The sequence below is a fragment of the Lemur catta genome, chromosome 1 (genome assembly GCF_020740605.2).
Source record: "Lemur catta isolate mLemCat1 chromosome 1, mLemCat1.pri, whole genome shotgun sequence".
NCBI lineage: Eukaryota > Metazoa > Chordata > Mammalia > Primates > Lemuridae > Lemur > Lemur catta.
In genome coordinates this window covers 172,590,802-172,611,307 of record NC_059128.1, presented here as the reverse complement: position 1 = coordinate 172,611,307, position 20,506 = coordinate 172,590,802, and the positions used below count along the sequence as shown (strand labels likewise).

The following is a 20,506-nucleotide window of genomic DNA, read 5'->3' as shown; positions in this document are numbered from 1 at the left end:
GAGAATGGAGTCAAGGGCCACAAAGGATATTTACAACATCCTTACATCCAGGACATCCAGATATCCTTACAACATCTTCCAAAGGGATTTCAGATGTGCTACGGATCAAAGACTGCCTTATTTCTTTAATTCTCCCTTTTTACTAGTGGAAAAATTTTGTTTTCTTGTTTTTTATTTTGGGTTTTCTGTCTCCTTCCACTGTTGTATAGTGTGTGTGTACACATGTGTGCGTGTACATGTGTGCATGCATCTTTGTGTGTTGGGGGAAAGGGCATGTGGTTGTGGTGGTGGCAGGTAACTTGTCCTATCAGTGGATAGGGCTCCAGATCAAGGTCTGCTGTACAGCCTTCTGTGCACCTCACCCTGATGAGAAGATCACCGGGAATCACTCTGAGAGCTTGGACATTGAACCCAGAGCCAGTAACAAGCAGGACTTTGGGTTTATCTCACTTGGGAAAAGGTGGGCATATTTTTCATGTGGGAAGGAAAGTCAAACAAATATCTTTTGACCAGGTGGACAGACTGAGGTGTTCATTAATGTTGTTAATAAAATATATTCAGTTTTTCTTTCAGATATATTGTAGATTTCACTTTCCTCCCTGTTGGAGTTAGGTGTGGCCATACAACTTGTTTGGCCAATAAATTGCAAATAAGAATGATTGGTATCTCTTGTAGGTGAAGCTCTAAGAGCTTGTGCACAATTTGCCATGTTTTGTTTTTCCTCTTACTAGGTACCCAGCAATGTGGCTGCTTTGTCTTCTTGGGTCTCAGACTGAGGATAGAGCAGAAAAGAGCCCCCAAGGATTTGCAGTAAATATGAAGGGAGAATTATTCTAGCAACCAAGAATTGGGGCTTGTTGTCATTGCAGCACAACTTACCCTATTCTAACTGTTTCACAGAGATCATCTTAATTCTTTATAAGATCACTTTTTATTTTGTGGGACTGTTTCCCCACTCTGGAGAGTAGGCGTGTAACTCAGCAGAAGTTGTAGCTGGTCCTACAGAGATGGGGCAGGTTTCCATTGTAGGTTCCAGATGTGGTCTCTGAGGGGTTCTAGTAAGAATTATGGTAAGGTTTATGGTGGGGACATGATTAGGGCCCTCTTTTCTTATGGACATTACCCAGGCTATGTTCCATAATATCCACAGGCAGGTTGTGGTGTCCAGTTGGGGCACTGAGCCACACCGGAGGGCCATCACTCTAGCACAGTTGTGTTCAGTGTTACTGATTCCTCTGTAGCCCTTGAATCAGTGTCTTGCCATACTAAATAGTCTCATAGAATGTTGCCAGGTGACATAGTCTCCCTTTCCTGATGTCCTGGGAAAGCCTGAAACTGAAGAAACTCTCATCATCAAGTTCTATTGCAATGTTTAATGAACATTTTACTATCATGTGACACATGTGAGAAATCAAGTAGGTGGCTTCAGCCCTTCTCTTGCCTCATTCATGCTTTATCTCCTTCCTGGGTTTTGAATCTCTAGTACTCTGAGGCCACAACATGCACTTCTTTCCATCTTTTGTTGCATGAAGCTGCCCAGAACTCACTCTTTGTCCAACCCAGAGGGGCCAATGTCTCTACTAGGTCACTCTTGGGTCAGTTGGTCATCTGAAGGCATATTCTTACACTACAGCTTATGTCTGCCTTCCGCCCCGCATGGTGAATGAATGATCAAAGTCACAAATCTTGGTGATTTTCACAGAATGCATCAATGCAACATTGTGTCATATCTCAAAGTAATAATTTGCTTATTTGGAGAGCATTTTCCTTCTCCTCTGCACTCTCACTGGTACTTCAAAGCACTCCTGGCCCTAAGGGGGCTGAAACAAAGACTCCAGCATATGTGACAGAGAGACAGAAAGGTTACATGTATGATTAGAGAGATGGGTTTTCTGCTTCTAAAGAGATTAGCCTGGGTTTGGAGATTAGGAGAGAGGCAGCAGCACAGGAAGTAAGGAGGGAATCAGGGACCTTCGAGTGGGAAGGCAACAAAGGGGCTCTGTCCTTAGAGACCAGAGAAGGGGCAGAGGGCTCAGCTGCCCTTAAGAGTAGCTTCCTGGAGCCTCATAACCTGTGGACTATCTGCCTTCTGTAGCCTTGTGCACTCATGAGTTTCCTGAACAGAGGACTGGGGGCTTTAACAACTTGTGTGGGATAAAGGGAGAACCTTGGTTGCTTACTAACCTAGCACTCATCAGAACCATCTGGCATTTTTTTTTTTTTTTTTGATACTGGGTCGTACTCTGTTGCCCAGCCTGAAGTGCAGTGGCATGGTCATAGCTTACTACAGCCTTGAACTCCTGGCCTCAAGCGATCTTCCCGCTTCAGCCTTCCAAATAGTTATTACTGTTCATGTCTTTTGCCCACTTTTTAATGGAGGTATTTGTTTTTTTCTTGCTGATTTGTTTGAGTTCTTTGTAGATTCTGGATATTAGCCCATTATTGGATGTATAGTTTGCGAACATTTTCTCCCATTCTGTAGGTTGTCTATTTGCTCTGTTTATTATTTCCTTAGATGTGCAGAAGACTTTTAATTTAATCAAGTCCCATTTATTTATTTTTGTTGTTGCAGTAATTGCCATTGTGGTCTTAGTTGTAAATTCTTTGCCTAGGCTGGTATCTAGAAGAGTTTTCCCTACATTTTCTTCTAGAATTTTTATGGTTTCACATCTTACATTTAAGTCTTTTATTCATCTTGAATTAATTTTTGTGAGTGGTGAGAGACAGGGGTCCTGTTTCATTCTTCTGCTTGTGGCTATCCAATTTTCCAAGCACCATTTATTGAATAGGGCTTCTTTCCCCAGTGTATATTATTGTCTGCTTTGTCAAAGATCAGTTGGTTGTATGTAGATGGTTTTATATCTTGGTTTTCTGTTCTGTTCCATTGGTCTATGTCTCTATTTTCGTGCCAATACCATGCTGTTTTGGTTAAAATAGACCTATGTTATAGTTTGAAGTCTGATAATGTGATGCCTCCAGATTTATTCTTTTTGCTTAAGATTGCTTTGGCTATACAGGCTTTTTTTCTGGTTCCAAACAAAGCATGGAATCATTTTTTTTATAGATCTGTGAAATATAATGTTGGTATTTTGATGGAGATTTCACTGAATCTGTAAATCACTTTGGGCAGTATGGACATTTTAACAATGTTGATTCTACCAATCCATGAGCATAGAAAAATGGCCAATAAACATGAAAAAATCCTCAACATCACTAATGATCAGGGAAATGCAAATTAAAGCCACAATGAGATATCACCTTAGTACTATAAGAATGGCTTTTATTTAAAAAAGCCTAAAAACAATAGATACTGGCATGGATGCAAAGAGAAAGGAATGTTTATACACTGTTGGGGGTACTGCAAATTAGCACAACCTCTATGGAAAACAGTATGGAGATTTCTCAAAGAACTAAAAATAGACCTACCATTCAATCCAGCAATCCCACTACTGGGTTTCTACCCAAAGAAAAAGAAGTCATTTTATCAAAAAGACACCTGCACTTGAATGTTTATTGCAGTACAATTCACAGTTGCAAAGATGTGGAATCAACCCAAGTGCCCATCAATTCATGAGTGGATTAGCAAAATGTGGTATATGTACATTCAGTCATAAAAAAGGATGAAGAATGCCATTTTGCAGTGATTTGGAAGGAATTGGAGACCATTATCCTAAGTGACGTATCTCAAGAATGGCACAACAAACACCATATGTACTGTTGGATAAACTGGAACTAACTGATGGGCACACATGTGCACAGAGGGAAGTAAAAGTCATTGGAAATCAAGCGGGGGAGGGGGGGAGAGCAGCAAAAACCTACCTAACGCGTACAATGAACACTGTTTGGGTGATGGGCACACTTATAATCCTGACTCAAGCCATGTAACAAAAACATTTGTACCCCCTTAATATTTTGAAATTTTGTTAAAAAGGTAAAAGAAAAAAACAACAATAACAAATCACTAGGACTATAGGTAGGCACCACCATACCCGGCTAATTTTTAAAATTTTTGTAGAGACAGGGTCTTACTATGTTGCCCAGGCTGGACTTGAACTCCCGGCCTTAAGCAATCCTTCTGCCTCAGCCTCCCAAAGTGCTACGATCACAGGCGTGAGCCATTGCACCCTGTCTCCAACTGGCAATTTTGATACAAGCTTCTACATTCAACTTTTTCTCTGTACAGCCCTAGTTTGGCAGTGGGTAAGATTTCAGAACAATAAAAGACATTAGCAATTCAGAGGTAACCATGAAACTGCTCATGTTGATCTAAAATCAAAATCTGTTCTCGGCCGGGCGCCGTGGCTCATGCCTGTAATCCTAGCACTCTGGGAGGCCGAGGCGGGTGGATTGCTTGAGGTCAGGAGTTCGAGACCAGCCTCAGCAAAAGCGAGACTCCGTCTCTTCTAAAAAAAAAAAGAAAAAAAGAAAGAAATTATCTGGCCAACTAAAATATATATAGAGAAAAAATTAGCCAGGCATGGTGGCACATGCCTGTAGTCCCAGCTACTGGGGAGGCTGAGGCAGTAGGATCGCTTAAGCCCAGGAGTTTGAGGTTGCTGTGAGGTAGGCTGACACCACAGGACTCACTTTAGCCCGGGCAACACAGCGAGACAGTGTCTCAAAAAAAAAAAAAAAAAAAAAAAAAAAAATCTGTTCTCAAGCCAGGTGCTTATTATTACACAGGGTTAGTGTGTGGATTAATACTCATAAGTCCTGTCTTATTACTAAGAGATAGTAAATTTTTCTGGCTAATTCTCACACTACTTGCTTTTCCTTCTTCTCTATCAGTATCTTGCATCGACTGTTCACGAACAGGTTAGGGAGAAGGGTTCCAGTTAGGATTACCTTGCCAGCAAGCGCCGACTGTAAGTTGCATGGCTATGTGAGATGGATGAATAGGCCAATCGTTGGTCACCAGGTATGGTTCATATGTTGCTCCATCCATGTATAAGGTAACCACAGGGAACTCCACATTGATGACATAGTAATGCCACTCTTTGTCACAAATCTAATAAAAAGGAAGAAGCAATACTTAAAATATGCAATGCAACATCAAACAGGCTTTTATTCTAATTATGAAAAGGGGAGAAGATAGTTTTGGGTCAATAATTTTTATTGCAAAGAAGTCAAGGAACATAATGGTTGACATACACTGAGGTTATAGAAGTTCATTTATAACATACAGGGGCCAACCGTGGGGAAGAGGAACACCCAAGAATCCAGTCATCAGGCAGACATTTGACTGTGGCACATTATTCAGCCCGACCTTTGTGCACCTGGGGAAGCAGAGAAGAACTGCAATGGGTCCTACTGGTCTGGACTCAGGGCAGAGCACTGTCATACACATGTCCTCTCACAACCTGTTGCACCCAAGACTCCTGGTCTCTGGGCTGGAACCCAAAACCTAACCTTAATGGATTGATAGAGATGTTGGGGGGCTAGGGTGGAGTCATAATTCCTGACCTCAAGGAACTGAACTCACATGGAAAGATTCAAAATAAAAACCAAGACTGGCATGTCTTGGGAAGAGAGACGGGAAGCAGGAAAGGTGGCGAGACTGGAGAAGGGTCCCGCCCTCCCTCTGACCCCTATGCAAGTGCCCTGGGAGTCGGTGAACTCTCTCCTTCACACCCCCTCTCCCTCTAATCCCTCTGCACCCTGTGGCATCCACCTCTGAAAGGCCTCTCATCTGCATCCTCTTGTCTCCATTGACCCTGCCATCAGTGGCAGGGGAGACAGATGAGTTCTGCATGAAGGTGACCCCAAGGTGAGGGCATCAAAGCCCTCTCTACATCTCACTCTGGATTAAATGTGCTGTTTCTCATGAATAGATAACACCAACAGGGATGCTAAATGATCTTTCTCCTTTCATTTTGAAATAAGAATTTTTGCCTTAATGTTCTTTTTATATTGTCCTGTCTCATGTCTCAGAAAATTGCTCCTTTTGAAGCCCATTAGCCTGATAAAGCCTGATGAATATTTTAGGGGACTCTGGAAGGTAAGCAGGAGGGGTCCAGACAGATCTCTCCAAAGTCCTGTTACTCTCAGTGAGAAGCCCTGATCTAGTTCACACTCCTGCTTGATGCCCTGGACCAGACCCTGGGCTGGGTGCAGGGCTCTCGGGCTAGGCCTGTGTCTGGGGTGGGGTGACCCTGGGGCATGGGGGTGACACAAAGGGAGATCTAAAGACAGAGTCCAGGGCTGATGGAGGAGAGGGAACTATTTGAATGAAGCACCCAATCCAAGGAGGCCAAAGCACCCTGAACTTGGGGTTTGTGATCACAGATATTCAGGCAGCAGAGGTAAAATGGAATATGATTCACATCCTGGGGATATTCCCAGAGACATCTGGAAACTCTGGCCAGGCCCAGGGTGGGGAGGAAATGGTGGCAGTGTGGGGACCCTGACCACTCTCCATGCCTGTGGAACACAGGCAGAGCACCGACAGCCAACCAGGCAGTGCTCCAGGGCTCCCCCATCCTGGCCTCCACCACCCGCCTCACGTTGCCCATCCTCCCTGCATGACTGGCATGTTGAATCCTCCGGCTTCAGCTGACTCTACATCACTCCATGTCCGCTGAGGCTGGATAGAGAATAATCCTCTGGCTTTCTTTCATAACACTTAGCATTCTTGTAGGACCATCCAAAAAAATTCTAAGGAAGGAGTAAAATAATTCCATAACTCAACAGCGGCAGTAACCCTTCTCAGTAAGACAATTTTTTCCTAGGTGATTTCTGCCAGCTCTTCCGTAGTGTGCTCCACTGAGCAGGAGCGCTGTGAGGCCCTGCGTAGAAACAGTGATGCTGTAAGCTGAGCTGAGCCTTGTTTTTGTGGGGGGTTTTCCACTTTCATTAGCATATCCAAGGCTCCCAGCAGCCTCAAACTGTAATAAATTTTCAACCTTACTAAAAAATGGAACTTTTCTATTTGTAGCATTCCTATAAACATCCTTGAAGCAGCAGCTGGGGAAGATCTATTTGGATCACACTGCATAACAATTTGAAAGTGTGTATGCTTCACTTAATAGCAGCATTTAAAAAATGTTTTCACAAATTTCATTTTAAATGGCTGTATAATGTGGTTATACTATAATACACTTAACTATTTCCAGATATTAATTATGGAGCAGCTATTATAAATGATGTTGTAATGAATTTATTGTGCATAAATAATTGTTTGCATATCTGATTATAACATTAGGAAAGACTTCTGGAAATAGAATTACCTGGTCAAAGATTTGGAGGTGTTTTTAAGGCTCTTGATACATAGCATACATCTTTTTTTTCTGCAAAAGTTTGTACCTATTTATAATCCTACCCTCAGAGTGTGAGGGTACTCATGCATTGTACCCATGCTACACTGAGTACTAAAAGATAAAAGTAAAATCCTGGTAATTTGAAAGGAGATACATATTTTGTCACATTTTAATATGGCTTACACAAAGTGGCAAGATTTGTATTCTGCAAGATCAAAAGGGAGGGCATTCTGGGTGTGGGGAACAGCGTAAGCCAAGAGTCAGAGGTAGGAATGGTTGGGAGCTGCCCCACTGAGCTGCTAACTGGGCATCTGAACAACCTTTTAGCTCATCTTAGGCATATGCCTGCCTTCTCTCACCAAGTAATCTATGACAGCCACTAAAGGAAATACCTAATTAGTGTTTCATAAATGCGGATCTATGATCAGGACGAGACCCACATTGACCCTCTGCCAGAACGGCAGGGACAAACTGTAATTGAAAAATGATCGAGCCAGGAGGCAGCAAAAATAAATGTGTCAATGCATAGTTCAACCAAGAAAGAAGGAAATTAGGCAAAGTGACCTTTCCTGGGGGAAGAGAAAAACTTTAACTCCTGACTGTTCGTGAATCACTGGTAAAACCTACCGGCCTCAAGCCTGTCTGACACCACGGCTGAGAGAATGCCCAAGGCTTCACCTAGACCAGACACTTCCATCTCTGCTCACCTGCAAGTGTGTTCCCAAGGGGAAGAGCTGTAGCTGCTGCTTAGCCAATGAGTGAATCAGATACCAGAAACCCAGGGACAGACGATCAGGAAGGGGAGCAGGGACCCACCAAAGGAGATCTGAATTAGGGGTAGGCTGGCATTCCAGGGAGACTCAGGGGGCAAGAAAACCTCCCACAAGATGAGGAGGAGAAAATAAGGTGAGAGGTCCTCTATGTAGCTGCTCACAGGATGATCCAAATGTGCATATAAACTTCATATTGGAAGTGTTTCAGTAAATCTCCTCACCCAGGGAATGGAGAGATTCTTTCCAGCTTGGAGAAGGTAGAATTTAGGGTAGATAATTGAAGGACTGTTAATATTTCATTAGGAATAGATGGTGAGTAATAAATTCTAAGAAAATGAAGCAGAAACCCCTTACTCCTTTCTTTATTCATCTGTCTTTCATATTGTCAAAGGTACTAGGTTTGGGGCATATGGAGATTTACACATTCACTCATTCACTCCTGCACATATTTACTAAATGCACATCCTACTTTGTGAACAAAAAAAGCACCTGCCTTTATGAAGCTTATAGTCCAGTCATGGAATTGGCAAGAAGGCTTATGACTGGTTGGGATTCATGCCCAGCATAGATTTGTGCAAGGTGCCCTGTCAACTCCGTGGAGGAAGATGGGGTGTCTGATGCACTGGCAGGATGGGAAGGAGCAAAGACACTGAGTTTGGAGGGGTCAAGCTGCATTTGGGAAAGGTGAGGAGTGTGAGATAAGGCTGCAAGAACAGATTTTGAACTGAGGACTGAGGCCTTGGATTGCTTTTATTCTGTAGGCAACAGGGGGTCTGGAGGTTTCTGGGTGGGAGGAGGGGGTGGTAGTCATAACAACAGTCTTGGAATGTGCTTTTCCATTTTGAAGCAGCTTTTCATATTCCTCCTTATACTATTTAATCCTTGCTGCAACCCTATGAAATAGGAGGCCCAGTTCTATCCTAGGCACTATTAGAAAATAAAGGGAAAGAAATGACATGATTCCTTATCTCAGGGAATTCATGATCTTATTGGGAGTAGAGACCAGTAACACACACAGGACTGTGGGCTTCCACACTTGGCCTCTGGTGTTTTCATTACACACACATCCAGTGGCTGAGCTGCACATATAGCCACATCAGGATCTTGAGCAGAGCCTTTTCCTCTGAGTGGTGGACTTGCACATCGGATTGTCTCCAAATGGTCCCACTTGGATGTTCTACAGGCACTTCAAACTCGTTCTTCCAAATTGAGCTCAACACCTCCCATGCTACAGCCTGACTGCTCCCTCTCCTGTGATCCTTGTCTCAGTAAACACTCCTTCGTGCCATCTGTCAGCCCAGCCAGAACACTGGGCATGGCTTTGAACTCTTTCTCTCCCTCTGGTCACTTTACTGCCAGTTTCTGACGATGCTTATCCACTCTCTTCTCTGTACCCTCACTCCTCCTCAGCACTTACAATATATGCCAGAGAGGGGAAAGAGATGGACAGAAGGGAGACTGACTGAGAAAGTGTGTCTGGGACAGGCTTTTGCAAGGTTGAAAGGACTTGAGCAGCGGGAGAGGAACATTTGTAGCAGGGGAGTGGGGAGACAGCTTTGGTGTGAGTGTGGCCAAATGGAGTGAGCAGCCTGTTAATGACCAGCTGCCCTGGGGCTTGAGGTAGCCACAGAATGAGCGGGTCAGGGCAGCAAAAGGATGGTGCAGGAGGGAGTTGGTGCAGGCCGGGTCTGTGGGTACTGAGTTGGGTATCATAGCTGCTTCATGGATTTCTGGGGAATCATGGGACTTTGGGAAAACAACTGAAAATTTCTAATTCTTGGCCACCTCATCTGTGAAGTGAGGATAATAGTATCTATTCATAGGCTTGTTGGGTGAATTGAGCTAAGGAACTTACAATGTTTAGCACATATATTCAGCCTGATTTGAGAGGCTTTTCCAAATACATTGAGATGCTGGCTACAATATAACAACAACAATAACAACAGAAGAAAACAAAAATTAAAAAGCTAGAGAGACAACTCTTTAGGTATTGCAAACAAGGAAAGCAAAGCTGCACCTGGGAGTTGAAACCCAGTGGCCACTGAGAGGCTGTGGCCCACCCCATCAGCTGGAGGTTCAAAGCCCACAAGGAGAAGAGAGGAATGGAGACTGAAGTCCTCTGTGTGAGACACACACACACACACACACACACACACACACACACACACACACACAAACTCAAGCAGGAATGTCTGCATAAACCCTGCAGCTGTGAGGGACTGTCTGAAGCCCAGGTCCTGGAACAAACACTGCCACTGACCTAGGGATGCAGGGTGGAATCCAGCTGACTACTCTGGAACAAGTCACCTCTGAGAATTAGACCCCAGGCCTCCTCTGTGCATGGGCATCAGGTCCAAATGCACACAGCTCGAATGGTATGAAAGTTCTGAACTCAGTAAGGCCCCTAACAAAACATCCATGAAGTCTTTAAGGCCCTTAGCAGAGACAAACTCAAAACCTCTCAACAGAGATATACCCACAACTTAGGGCATATGCTAGACAATGCCCACTACAGATGAGCTCAGAATAAAAAAATTATAAAACAAAGAAGAAACAAGCCTTTACCTGTGTAAGAAAAAGCAGCAGACACCACAAATGATCAAATTTTCATAACAGGAACCACAGGAGCAATTGGAAAGGGAATGGGGAAGGAGGTTTGAAAAGGAACCAAATAAAAATCCCAGAAGTTAAAGACATAGCTGTCAAAATAAACGTTAATCAACGAATAAGTTAAACCTAGATGAGAAAGCTGACCACAGAGTTAGTGAATGGAAGATAGATGAAATTATTTAGCAAAATTAAAAATTTGATAAAGTTAAGAGATATGGATTCTATGGATGATAGAATGAGAAATTCCAACAAACACCCTGAAAGAGGGTATGTGGCCAGCGTGAGGCTGGGCTCCAGAGGACTGGTACGCTGCGTAAGGAGTGTGTTACTCTATTTTAGTGCCTTGCATTCTAGAAAGCCATTCTTTATTTCAACATTCTTTACTGAACATGTGTTCAGTTCAGACGACAATGGAGAAGAGGGCTCCACAGGACATATTTGAAGAGTAGTTCAAAACTCAACTTTATTTCATCAAATGGAGAGCTATTTACCAGAAGGATGGAAACCATGCAAACCAGATTCTCTCTGCAGAGTTGCAGAGCCCTTTGGCTTCAGGCCACTGTTTCAGAACATTAGAAAGATCAGGTTTTGGTTAGTGCCAAGAGCAACCTCATGCCAGGGGAAAGAGGCTACTCTTATTTGCAAATTTATTTAAGATCTTCCTGGGAGGTCGCCTGTACTTCCGAACTGGCAGGGAGAAGTGCAGTATGTTTTCAGTGGAAGGTGATTATGACAGCTCAGAGAGCACCCACCGGGCCTCCTGTCAGAGCGACTGCTGACTCAGGGCAGCAGAGCACAGGCAGCAGGAGACATGAAAGGTGGCCTGTGTCAAGGAGAACACCCCCATGTGAGATTTGGTTGAGCAACATTTGGGCAAATCCCCAAAACAATCCTGAGAAACCACCCTTGCAATTTGTGCTTTAGAGCTTGTAAATCAAGAATTGCTTAGCACTCAGGATTTTAATTCAGCCATGGAGAGAGGAAACATAGCTTTTTCATACACTGATGATGTACCTAGCATCCCAGCACCATGCTATGATTCTTGTCTATGAAATCAGCTGCTTTATTCTTTCTTACCACTAGCCTTAAGCAGCGTCCATGAGATTTCCCTCCCCACCCCTGGATGACACCCCTGGCAGATCCTTTAGCGTATCTAGTCACCATTTTGTTGTACAGACTTACGATGGTTCAACTTATGATTTTTCTACTTTACAATGGTGCAAAAGCAATACTCATTCAGTAGAAAATATACTTCAATAATCCTATTTAAAAATGGGCAAAAGATCTGAACATACATTTCTCAAAAGTAGGCATACAAATGGCCAACAGAAACATGAAAAAATGTTCAATATCACTTATTATCAGAGAAATGCAAATCATAATCACAATGAGACACATTTTGCCCCAGTTAAAATGGCTTGTATCAAAAAGACAGGCAATAACAGATGCTGTTGAGGATGCAGAGAAGGGGAACCCTCGTATGCTGTTGGTGGGAATGTATAATAAATTAGTGCAGCCACTATGGAGCACAGTATGGAGATTCCTCAAAAAACTGAAAATAGAACTACCATACGGCCTCGAAATCCCACTACTGGGTATATGTCCAAAAAAAAAAAAAAAGGAAAACAATATATCAAAGAAATGTCTGCACTCTCATGTTTATTGCAGCATTCACAATAGCCAATATATGGAATCATCCTAAGTGCCCATCAAAGAATGAATGGATAAAGAAGATGCGATGTATGTGCACAACAGAATATTATTCAGCCATAAAAAGAATGAAATCCTGTCATTTGAAACAACATGGATGGAACTCGGGGCCATTATGTTAAGTGAAATGAGCCAAGCGCTGAAAGACAAATATACATATTCTCACTCATATATGGGAACAAAAAAGTAGATCTTATGAAGATAGAGAGAAGATGGGTGGTTACCAGAGGCAGGTAAGGAAAGGGGGAGGAGGGAATGAAGGAGAACAAAAGAATATAAATGTATTTATTACCACTTTACTATATGCTTAAAATGGTAAAGATGGTAAATTATATATGTATATTTTACCTCAATAAAAAATAAATCAAATAAAAACCATACTTCGAGTACTGATACAAGCATTTTGTTTTTCATGTTCAGTATAGTATTCAATAAAGTACATGAGATATTTATCACTTTATTACAAAATAGGCTTTGCGTTAGATGATTTGCCCAACTGTAGGGTAATGCAAGTGTTCTGAGCAGTGTAAGGTGAGCTAGGCTAAGCTATGATGCTCGGTAGGTTAGGTATTTTAAATGCATTTTTGACTTATGATATTTTTAGCTTACAATGGGCTTATTGGGATGTAACTCCATCATAAGTTGAGAAACATCTATATTAAAAAGTCCTTTTTAATCAGTCTCTTGTATAATTCAAAGCCTCTCCCCTCACCCAGCTTGAGGCTGGTCTGCAAATTCTGCCACGCCCTGGGGAGGCAGGGTTGGTGGTGTTGATGGGGAGCCAGAGGTTAGGGCAGAGACTCTACTGTCCGTGAAGTGGGGGTTCTGCATTCCTTCTGCTCTGTCTCCTGCAGGCGCAAAGAGGAGGACCCTGCCAGGGAAGGTAAGGCCCCGCTTTTGCTATTACTCAGGAAAATCTTCACCTCGGACTCTTTCAGGCTTCCCTTCCCAACTGGGACTCTGACTGTCTTACAAGATGTACCAGGAACAAAGGAGTCCAGGGTCAAAAGTGTTTTGGGAAAGCCTCGTTTAACACAGTTCAACAGGTTTCGTTCAGCAGAATTCCTCAGAGCAGTGGTTCTCAAAGTGTGGCTCCTGACCAGTGACATCAGCATCACCTGGGAACTTGCTGGAAATGCAGATTCCCTGGCCCACCCCAGACCCACTGAATCTGAAACTCCAGGAGTAGGACTTGGCAGTGCGTGTTTCAGCAAGCCCTCCAGGTGGTTCTGGTGTGGCTCAGTTTGAGTACCTCCGCCTCAGAGAATTTAATACGCTAGTGTGGGGACTGAGTAGGCTGTTCACAAAATTTGGGGACCGTATTTATTTTGTCTCTTGTTAGGCACCTATGAATAGAATATCACATGGAACAAAAAATCCCAGAAGATACTTGCTGTGAAATTTATTCAACACATACTCACTGAGCACCCACTGTGTCCCAGGCACTTCCCAGGTGCTGGGACTGTGACAGTGAACAAAACAGAAAGATTCAGTGGCCAGTTCCTTCCCACTTTCCAGCAAATGCCACGGTCTCTCCCCTTCCCCCGCCATCCCTCCCACCCCCATTCCAAAGTTTTCCTGCCTCTGCTCATGGATTTCCTCCTGCTTCTTCTCCTGAGCATGAGGACTCCTTTTACCTCCCAAAGAAAAAAAGCTCTCTTAAGCCCGCCAAGCTTTCTTCCTCCTCCTTGGGTTTTGGTTCCAGGACACACCACGGAATTCATCTGGGGATGTTTTTCTCCTGAATTTCCTGAACTAGCTGCCATCTGTCAGGGCCCTGGGGCACAGATTCAGAGCTGCAGAGAACAGCCTGCCTGTTGTACCTTGTAAGCGCCCATGTACAGACTGAATTTAATATTTTAACAGGTCAGGAAGCACATGTCTAAAATTTGACAATTAGGAAAAGGAATATTTCTCCTGATGTGTTCCTTCCCTGAACAATCAACTACACAAAGACCAAGCAGATTGCTTGCCCCTAAATAGGAATTGTCTTGAAAGTGAGTCATTTTAGGAGGGGGTTGAGGTGATTGGAGTCTCATCCTGTGGGCTCTGCCCACCCCCGCAAAAGACTGAGCTTTTCAAGGTCCAGTGCAAGGGATATGATAGCCACTCAATAGTCAGCATGTAACAGACCAGCTGAATGAGAGAGTGAACAAATGATTGATTACTTTAAGGCCAGCAACACTGGAAATGGCTCCTCTAGGAAAGGGGGACAGGAGGGCCCAGCTTAGAAAATTGGACCATGGTCCTGGGGATGAGGCTGTATCTGTGCCAAATCCTCAGAATTCTAGCAAACTCACCAGCACTGTCTGTTCCAGAAAAAGGATTGAGAAGCCCCTGGAAGATACACAGAGTTTTTGACAGAAGGAGGGAACAGGTCGTCAGACATGCGTGAGTCCCAAAAAGCCCCTGCCAGGGAGGGGCGATGCATGTGGCACAGGTCTCCTCACCAGCCTCTGGCTTCCATGCACATTCTGGGGGTACTGCACCTCTTTGCATTCCCACCCAGAAGCAGTGGCTTTGAAGTGACTTGCTCAAGGTAAAACAGGCTGTGAGCGACAGGGCTGGAGCCCAGAACTCCTGTTTCCTGTCCTCAGGCCAGTGTGTTGGAAAGATACCTCTTGGCAAAGGTGAGAATAAATTGTAGGCTCTTTGAAGAGGACTCTAGCATATTAAACAAATAGGCTGCTGAGATGCAGTTAACTATTCAGTAATGTATTTGAAGAAAATTAATTTTTCATTCTGCCACTCAGAATATTGAGGCTGGCTGTCCACAAACACAGCCTGTCTCTAAGTGAACAGAGATGGAATCCTCCTTGCAAGTTAAATAGAGAGAGAGAGAGTGTGTGTGTGTTTCAGTGGATATCTTTAGAGAAATATAATTATAATTTAGTTGACATATCTCATATCGTAGTCCTGGCCAATAAAGTTACCCTGAATAATTCAAATGAAAAATTCTGCCCCTTTGGAAAAGTGAACTGATCTTGAATGGAATTGGTTAAGTATTTCTATCTCCACAGATACAACATGTGCTGGCCAGAAAGCGTATCCTGCATCTCGAAGCTCGCCGGGGACGTGCTCAGCCATGGGCTCTGTAGACCAGCCACTCTGGGCTGGGGCTGGCCAGACTCTTCCAGCCACGCGCCTTCGCAGGCGTGTGTCTGTCTGCTCTCCAGGGGTGCGGCGGGGGGAAGAGCATGCGTTTAAAATGGAGCCCCAGGACAGAGTCTCTACCACACCGGCTTCCCAAACTGATACTGCTCTGCTGGAATTTGGAGCCACTGGTTGGAATTCAAGGCCGTCCGTGGGGCCTTGCCATGAGCATCACATCATTGCTCTAGAAAAGACAAACCATTCCAGCCACATCTGGATCATCTGCTCCCCTTGCAGAGCGATTTCCATGGAGAGGTCAATTTGCATTTTACGGGGGACTCGAGGGAAAGCTTGTGAACAGGTTGCCTCTGCTCGGAACTCAACAGCAAAGAAATTCGGTATTTTAAACTATATAACGCAATTTGTTAAGTTCGTAAGAATTTGTAGAAATCTTTGAGGAACAGTTGTAGTTTTAAATCCATTAGAATATCCAAGATCTTAAAGCCAGACTGTTACGGATATTTGCCAAGTGGAACCTTTGCACCTGGGTTTTGGTCTCATACAAAGCTCTGGAAACTGGTTAAAATTCCGTAATACTCTTCCCTCTCCCAAACAAAAACAAAACCCAAACAAAACCTGTAAACACAGAAATATGCCCTGCACCAACTTTCTCTGGCGTGGAGAGAAGATGAGGTAGTCCGTCCACCTCCATGCCAGGTTGTGATGAACCACTCAGCATAGACTTTGAGCACCAACTACAGGCAAAGCATGTGCTGGTTCCCAGCTTCAGTCTGACTGTGGTTGTGCATATAAATGGCCTTCCACATTCACTGAGATTAAGTAAGTGTGGTCATTCATCCCAGCTTCCATCCAAGCTCCACTGTTCAGGAACCAGACTTTAGAAAGTCTCTGAATAAGACTGAGAAGGCCTCCGAGTCCAGGACTCTGATTTGGCCTTCTCTTGTTCCCCTATGGCCCCCTCAAACAGGGCTAGGGACATAAAGGTGCTCAAAGAGTGGGCACTGGGTCTGATGCCATCATTCACCATGACAGAAAAAGCAGTGGCAAGGTAGTAGGGCATTGACCTTTTTTTTTGATATGAAGAAAGAAAGTTTCTTGAATCTCATATCATAATAATAGTAACCAGTGAGATGGTATATGTACTCAGGAAGTGCTACTTTTACAAGGAGGTTCCCTTGTTAATAATAATAGTAGAGGTTCCCATTAAAGGGTCTGTAAACCACATGCATGCATTCTTTCACTCACTCATTCATTAGTCCGTTCACTAAACATGCATGGAGCCTGCTATGCACCGGGCACCGTGCCCCATGCAGAGGAAGCCGAGGTAGCCAGGAGCCTTGGCACTGCCCTGCAAGCCCTTGTGGGTTCCCCCTCTAGTGATCTGGCAGAAGCAGGGAGATGCTCAGACTTAAGACTGGTGCAGAGGGCACTGATTCTTATGCTCGAGGTCCTAAGGGAGTTTCTGGATTTAACTGGTAAGGAAAGGGCAGCCCTGAGGAGAGGAAGGGGAGGCAGAGGATGGCAGGCTCTCTAAGGTCCCCATTGCCTGTGGCTGCCTTTCCTGCGGCTCTTCCCAGGGGTCCCTTTGAAGCAGACCCACCACAATGCCACATGTACTGTGAGTCCTCAGTCCTCCTGTGAGGGCGAAACTCTCCTTACAAACTAGCCAGTGTAGCCAAGTCATGAAAAGTTCTTTTTGCTGCTATCCCAAACTCTTGGACAAGAATTTTGTTCTTTTTTTAGGAACTTCCTAACTTAATAAGTTGCATTTCTGTCCCAGTCCCGGGGAGACTGGCACATTAAAACCATCCCCCTTGTGTAGTCAGAATAATGGCCCTCAAAGAGGTCCACATCCTAATCCCTGAAACCTGTGAACATGTTATAGTCATGCATTGACTAATGACGGGGATACATTCTGAGACGGGTGTTGTCAGGTGATTTTGTTGTGCAAACATCGCAGGGTGCACTACACAAACCCAGATGGTAGAGCCCACGACACACCTAGGCTATATATGGTATAGCTATTGCTCCTAGGCTACAATCCTGTACAGCATGCCACTGTACTGAATGCTGTAGGCGATTGTAACACAGTGATTAGTATTTGTGTATCAAAACACATGTAAACATAAAATGGTACAATAATGATAATAGTATTATAATCACATGGGACCATTCATACGTAGGCCATCGTTGACAGAAACATCATTAGATGGCGCATGACTGTACTTAAATAGCAAAGGGACTTTTCAGGAGTGATTAAGTGAAGGATCTTGAGAAGGGGAGATTATCCTGGACCTTCCAGGTGGGCCCGTGTCATCACAAGTGTCCTCACAAGTGAAAGAGGAGGGCAGAAGGGTCAGAGGTGATGAGAGGGTGGAAGCAGAAGCTGAGTGATGCCGTCACTGACTTTAAAGATGGGAGAGGCCGTGACAAGGAACGCACACAGGCTCTACAAACCGGAAAGGGCAAGGAGGCAGAAGCTCCCCTAGTGCCTCCAGGAGAAACACAGCCTTTCCAATACCTTGATTTTAGCCCCTGAGACCCATTTCAGACATCTGACTTCCAAAACTGTAAGTTAATAAATCTGTGTTGTTTGAAGCCTGCACATGTGTGGTGTCTTGTACAGTAGCAATGGGAAACCAATGGAACCATCTTGCTCCACCCATAATCCTTGTTTCTTCACCCAAACTGACTTCCTCACTGCTCCCTTTTTGTACTAGACTCCGTCTGTGTACCCCATGTCAGCTCTGCTCTCTCCTGTCCATCTCCCTGCCATTTGGACAGCTCCACACTCCACTCTACTACCCCCTACCCCTGCCTCCAAATCCCTCACTGATGCCAGGCGCACTGTGTTCTGATTTCTGAATTCCCTCAGTATTTTGAAGAGTGCTTCATGATATGTGTCATGCAAGACCACTTTAGATAAATAAGCAAAAATCTCATCCACTGAAAGACATTTAAAAGTGCTGGGCTGGCCACACACAATATAACCAGAGACCACCTCTACTCAGTGGCTCCTGTGTTCCTAAGCCTGAGCAAGCCTCCGCAAGGTCTATGGTAAGGGCTCATCTTCCTGAAACGCCCGCCGATGGCCTGCAGAATGCACTGTGGGGCAGAGAGGTCAGCAGCTGTCCCTGTCCACCCTGTATGCAAATGCAGACCTCTGCACCTCTTGCTGCTCAGCCCATCCAAGACTGTACTTGTTTCCTACGAGTGTTTCCATCTAGAGATGTGGAATTGGTTGACTTTGGGATCAGAGAGGGCTAAGTCTGAAAAATGTGCGCTCCTGATTCTCTGAAGTGTCTCCCCAGGGCAAAGCCCGCTCAGGAGAAGGCTCCTATTTTTTCACCCTCACCCACCACTGCAATGAGTGCAGCCTTCTCTCATAGACTTCGTGCCACAACCTGGGCTAAGAACTTTTCGTACATTGCCTTGTTTAGTTCTTCCCAATAACTCTTGGAGGTAGTACTATTATTTTCTCCATTTTACAGGTAGACTGAAGCTCAAAGAGGCTAAATAACTTGTTCAAGGTCACACAGTGAGTTTGTATCTAGAGCTTTGCAGGAAACCCTTGCTGCTCAAACTGTGGGTCACCAACCAGCACCATCGCCATCAACCAGCACCACAGGCGTCACCTGGGAGCTGGCTAGAAATGTAGACTCTCAGGCCCCACCCCAGGCCTTCTGAATGACTCTGCATTTTAACAAGATCTCCAGGTGATTTGTGTGCATATTAAAGTTTAAGAAGCTCTGCTCTATGCCACTATGTGATACTATCACTCCAGAAAGAAAACACTGATCATTTATTGGATGAGAATTTGAATAGTGTGCCTGTGTAAGGATTCTTGCAGGTCAAGGGGAACTAGACACTGTGGGAGGGTCTTGGGAGAGGAGACGAGGCCTGCCGAAGCATTCCACTTAATCCCAAAGGCCTTAGGTAGTGGTGTTCCTCCTCCCTGCACCTAGCTTCCAGCCAGGCAGGAGAGAGCTGCCCCTTACGGGTTGCAGGAGAACTGGCATGGGGAATTTGTCCATGTGTGGTGGCCATGGAAACCAATGGCCTCCAAAGAGCACTAGAGCTACTGAGACTGCTCTTGAAAACATCTGGACTGGAGCTTCCTCAGCCTAAGGAGGAAGCAACGGAATTTCAGAATTACTGGCAAGCTAGCAAGTATGCAGGAGGCAGTGAGAGAGAACAAGAGCAAGGTGGGCAGAGAGCGAGAGTGACTGATTTGGGGATGAGATGCCTTAGACACCGAATGTGTTAAGGGTTGGCTCTAGCAACAGCAAGCTTCACTCCATTAAACAATGTCAGGAGTTCCTCCCTTTCACCCAACACTCAACTAGAAGTGAACAGAGCAACACTGGTACTCAACCATTTAATGATTTAAATTCTTTAAACCTGTTAATTGAGATTTTACTTATTTATTTATACCCACCTCATTTCTCATCAGATTTAAGGTTAATTTATACTAATAATAGATTCTTAATAACCATATTTAATGGCAATAGTACTAATCATTTTCCATTAACAAAATAATACTTTATTATTTTCAAAGCACCCTGCAATGTTATCCCATTTTCTCCTCAGACTCCCTGGGAGGACGAGTGGGTATTCTACGCACTCTACAGATGGACAAAGTACAGCCGGCAGAAGCACAGTGATTCCATCAGAGGCAGCTCATGGGCGGGGGGCTGGGATAGAGCCCCGCTCTCCTGAGCTCTAGATGACACTTCTTTCTTGGCTGGCTTTTCCAGCAACTGAGCAAGCATGAGAACCAGGCCAACGATAACAACACAGCACTAATCGAGTACAGGCGGAGAAGAGGACAGGTCCAACACGCTGATTCAGCAACACTTATTTCTTGTCTTTTAGTACAATTCTTGTTTTAGACGAGTCTAGACTGCTGCCTGAATGGTTTGCTCTGGTTCCATGGCAGGATTGCTCATATCTATTACAAAGTTTATATTCCCCTCGCAGATATTCTGAGTGCATTCATAATTTTCAAATATGCCTTTTTCCTGTGGTCATATATATGGGTAT

The 20,506-nt window shown here is 44.3% G+C and overlaps 1 protein-coding gene across 1 annotated transcript in view; it reads right to left on the bottom strand.

The window, feature by feature from the left end:
* CLSTN2 (calsyntenin 2) overlaps nt 1–20,506 on the bottom strand; it is a 580,228-nt gene that overhangs the window by 29,233 nt on the left and 530,489 nt on the right. The window contains exon 9 of the mRNA XM_045539303.1: nt 4,846–5,008. Coding sequence (XP_045395259.1) covers nt 4,846–5,008 — 163 coding nt within the window. The remainder of the gene's footprint in view (nt 1–4,845; nt 5,009–20,506) is intronic.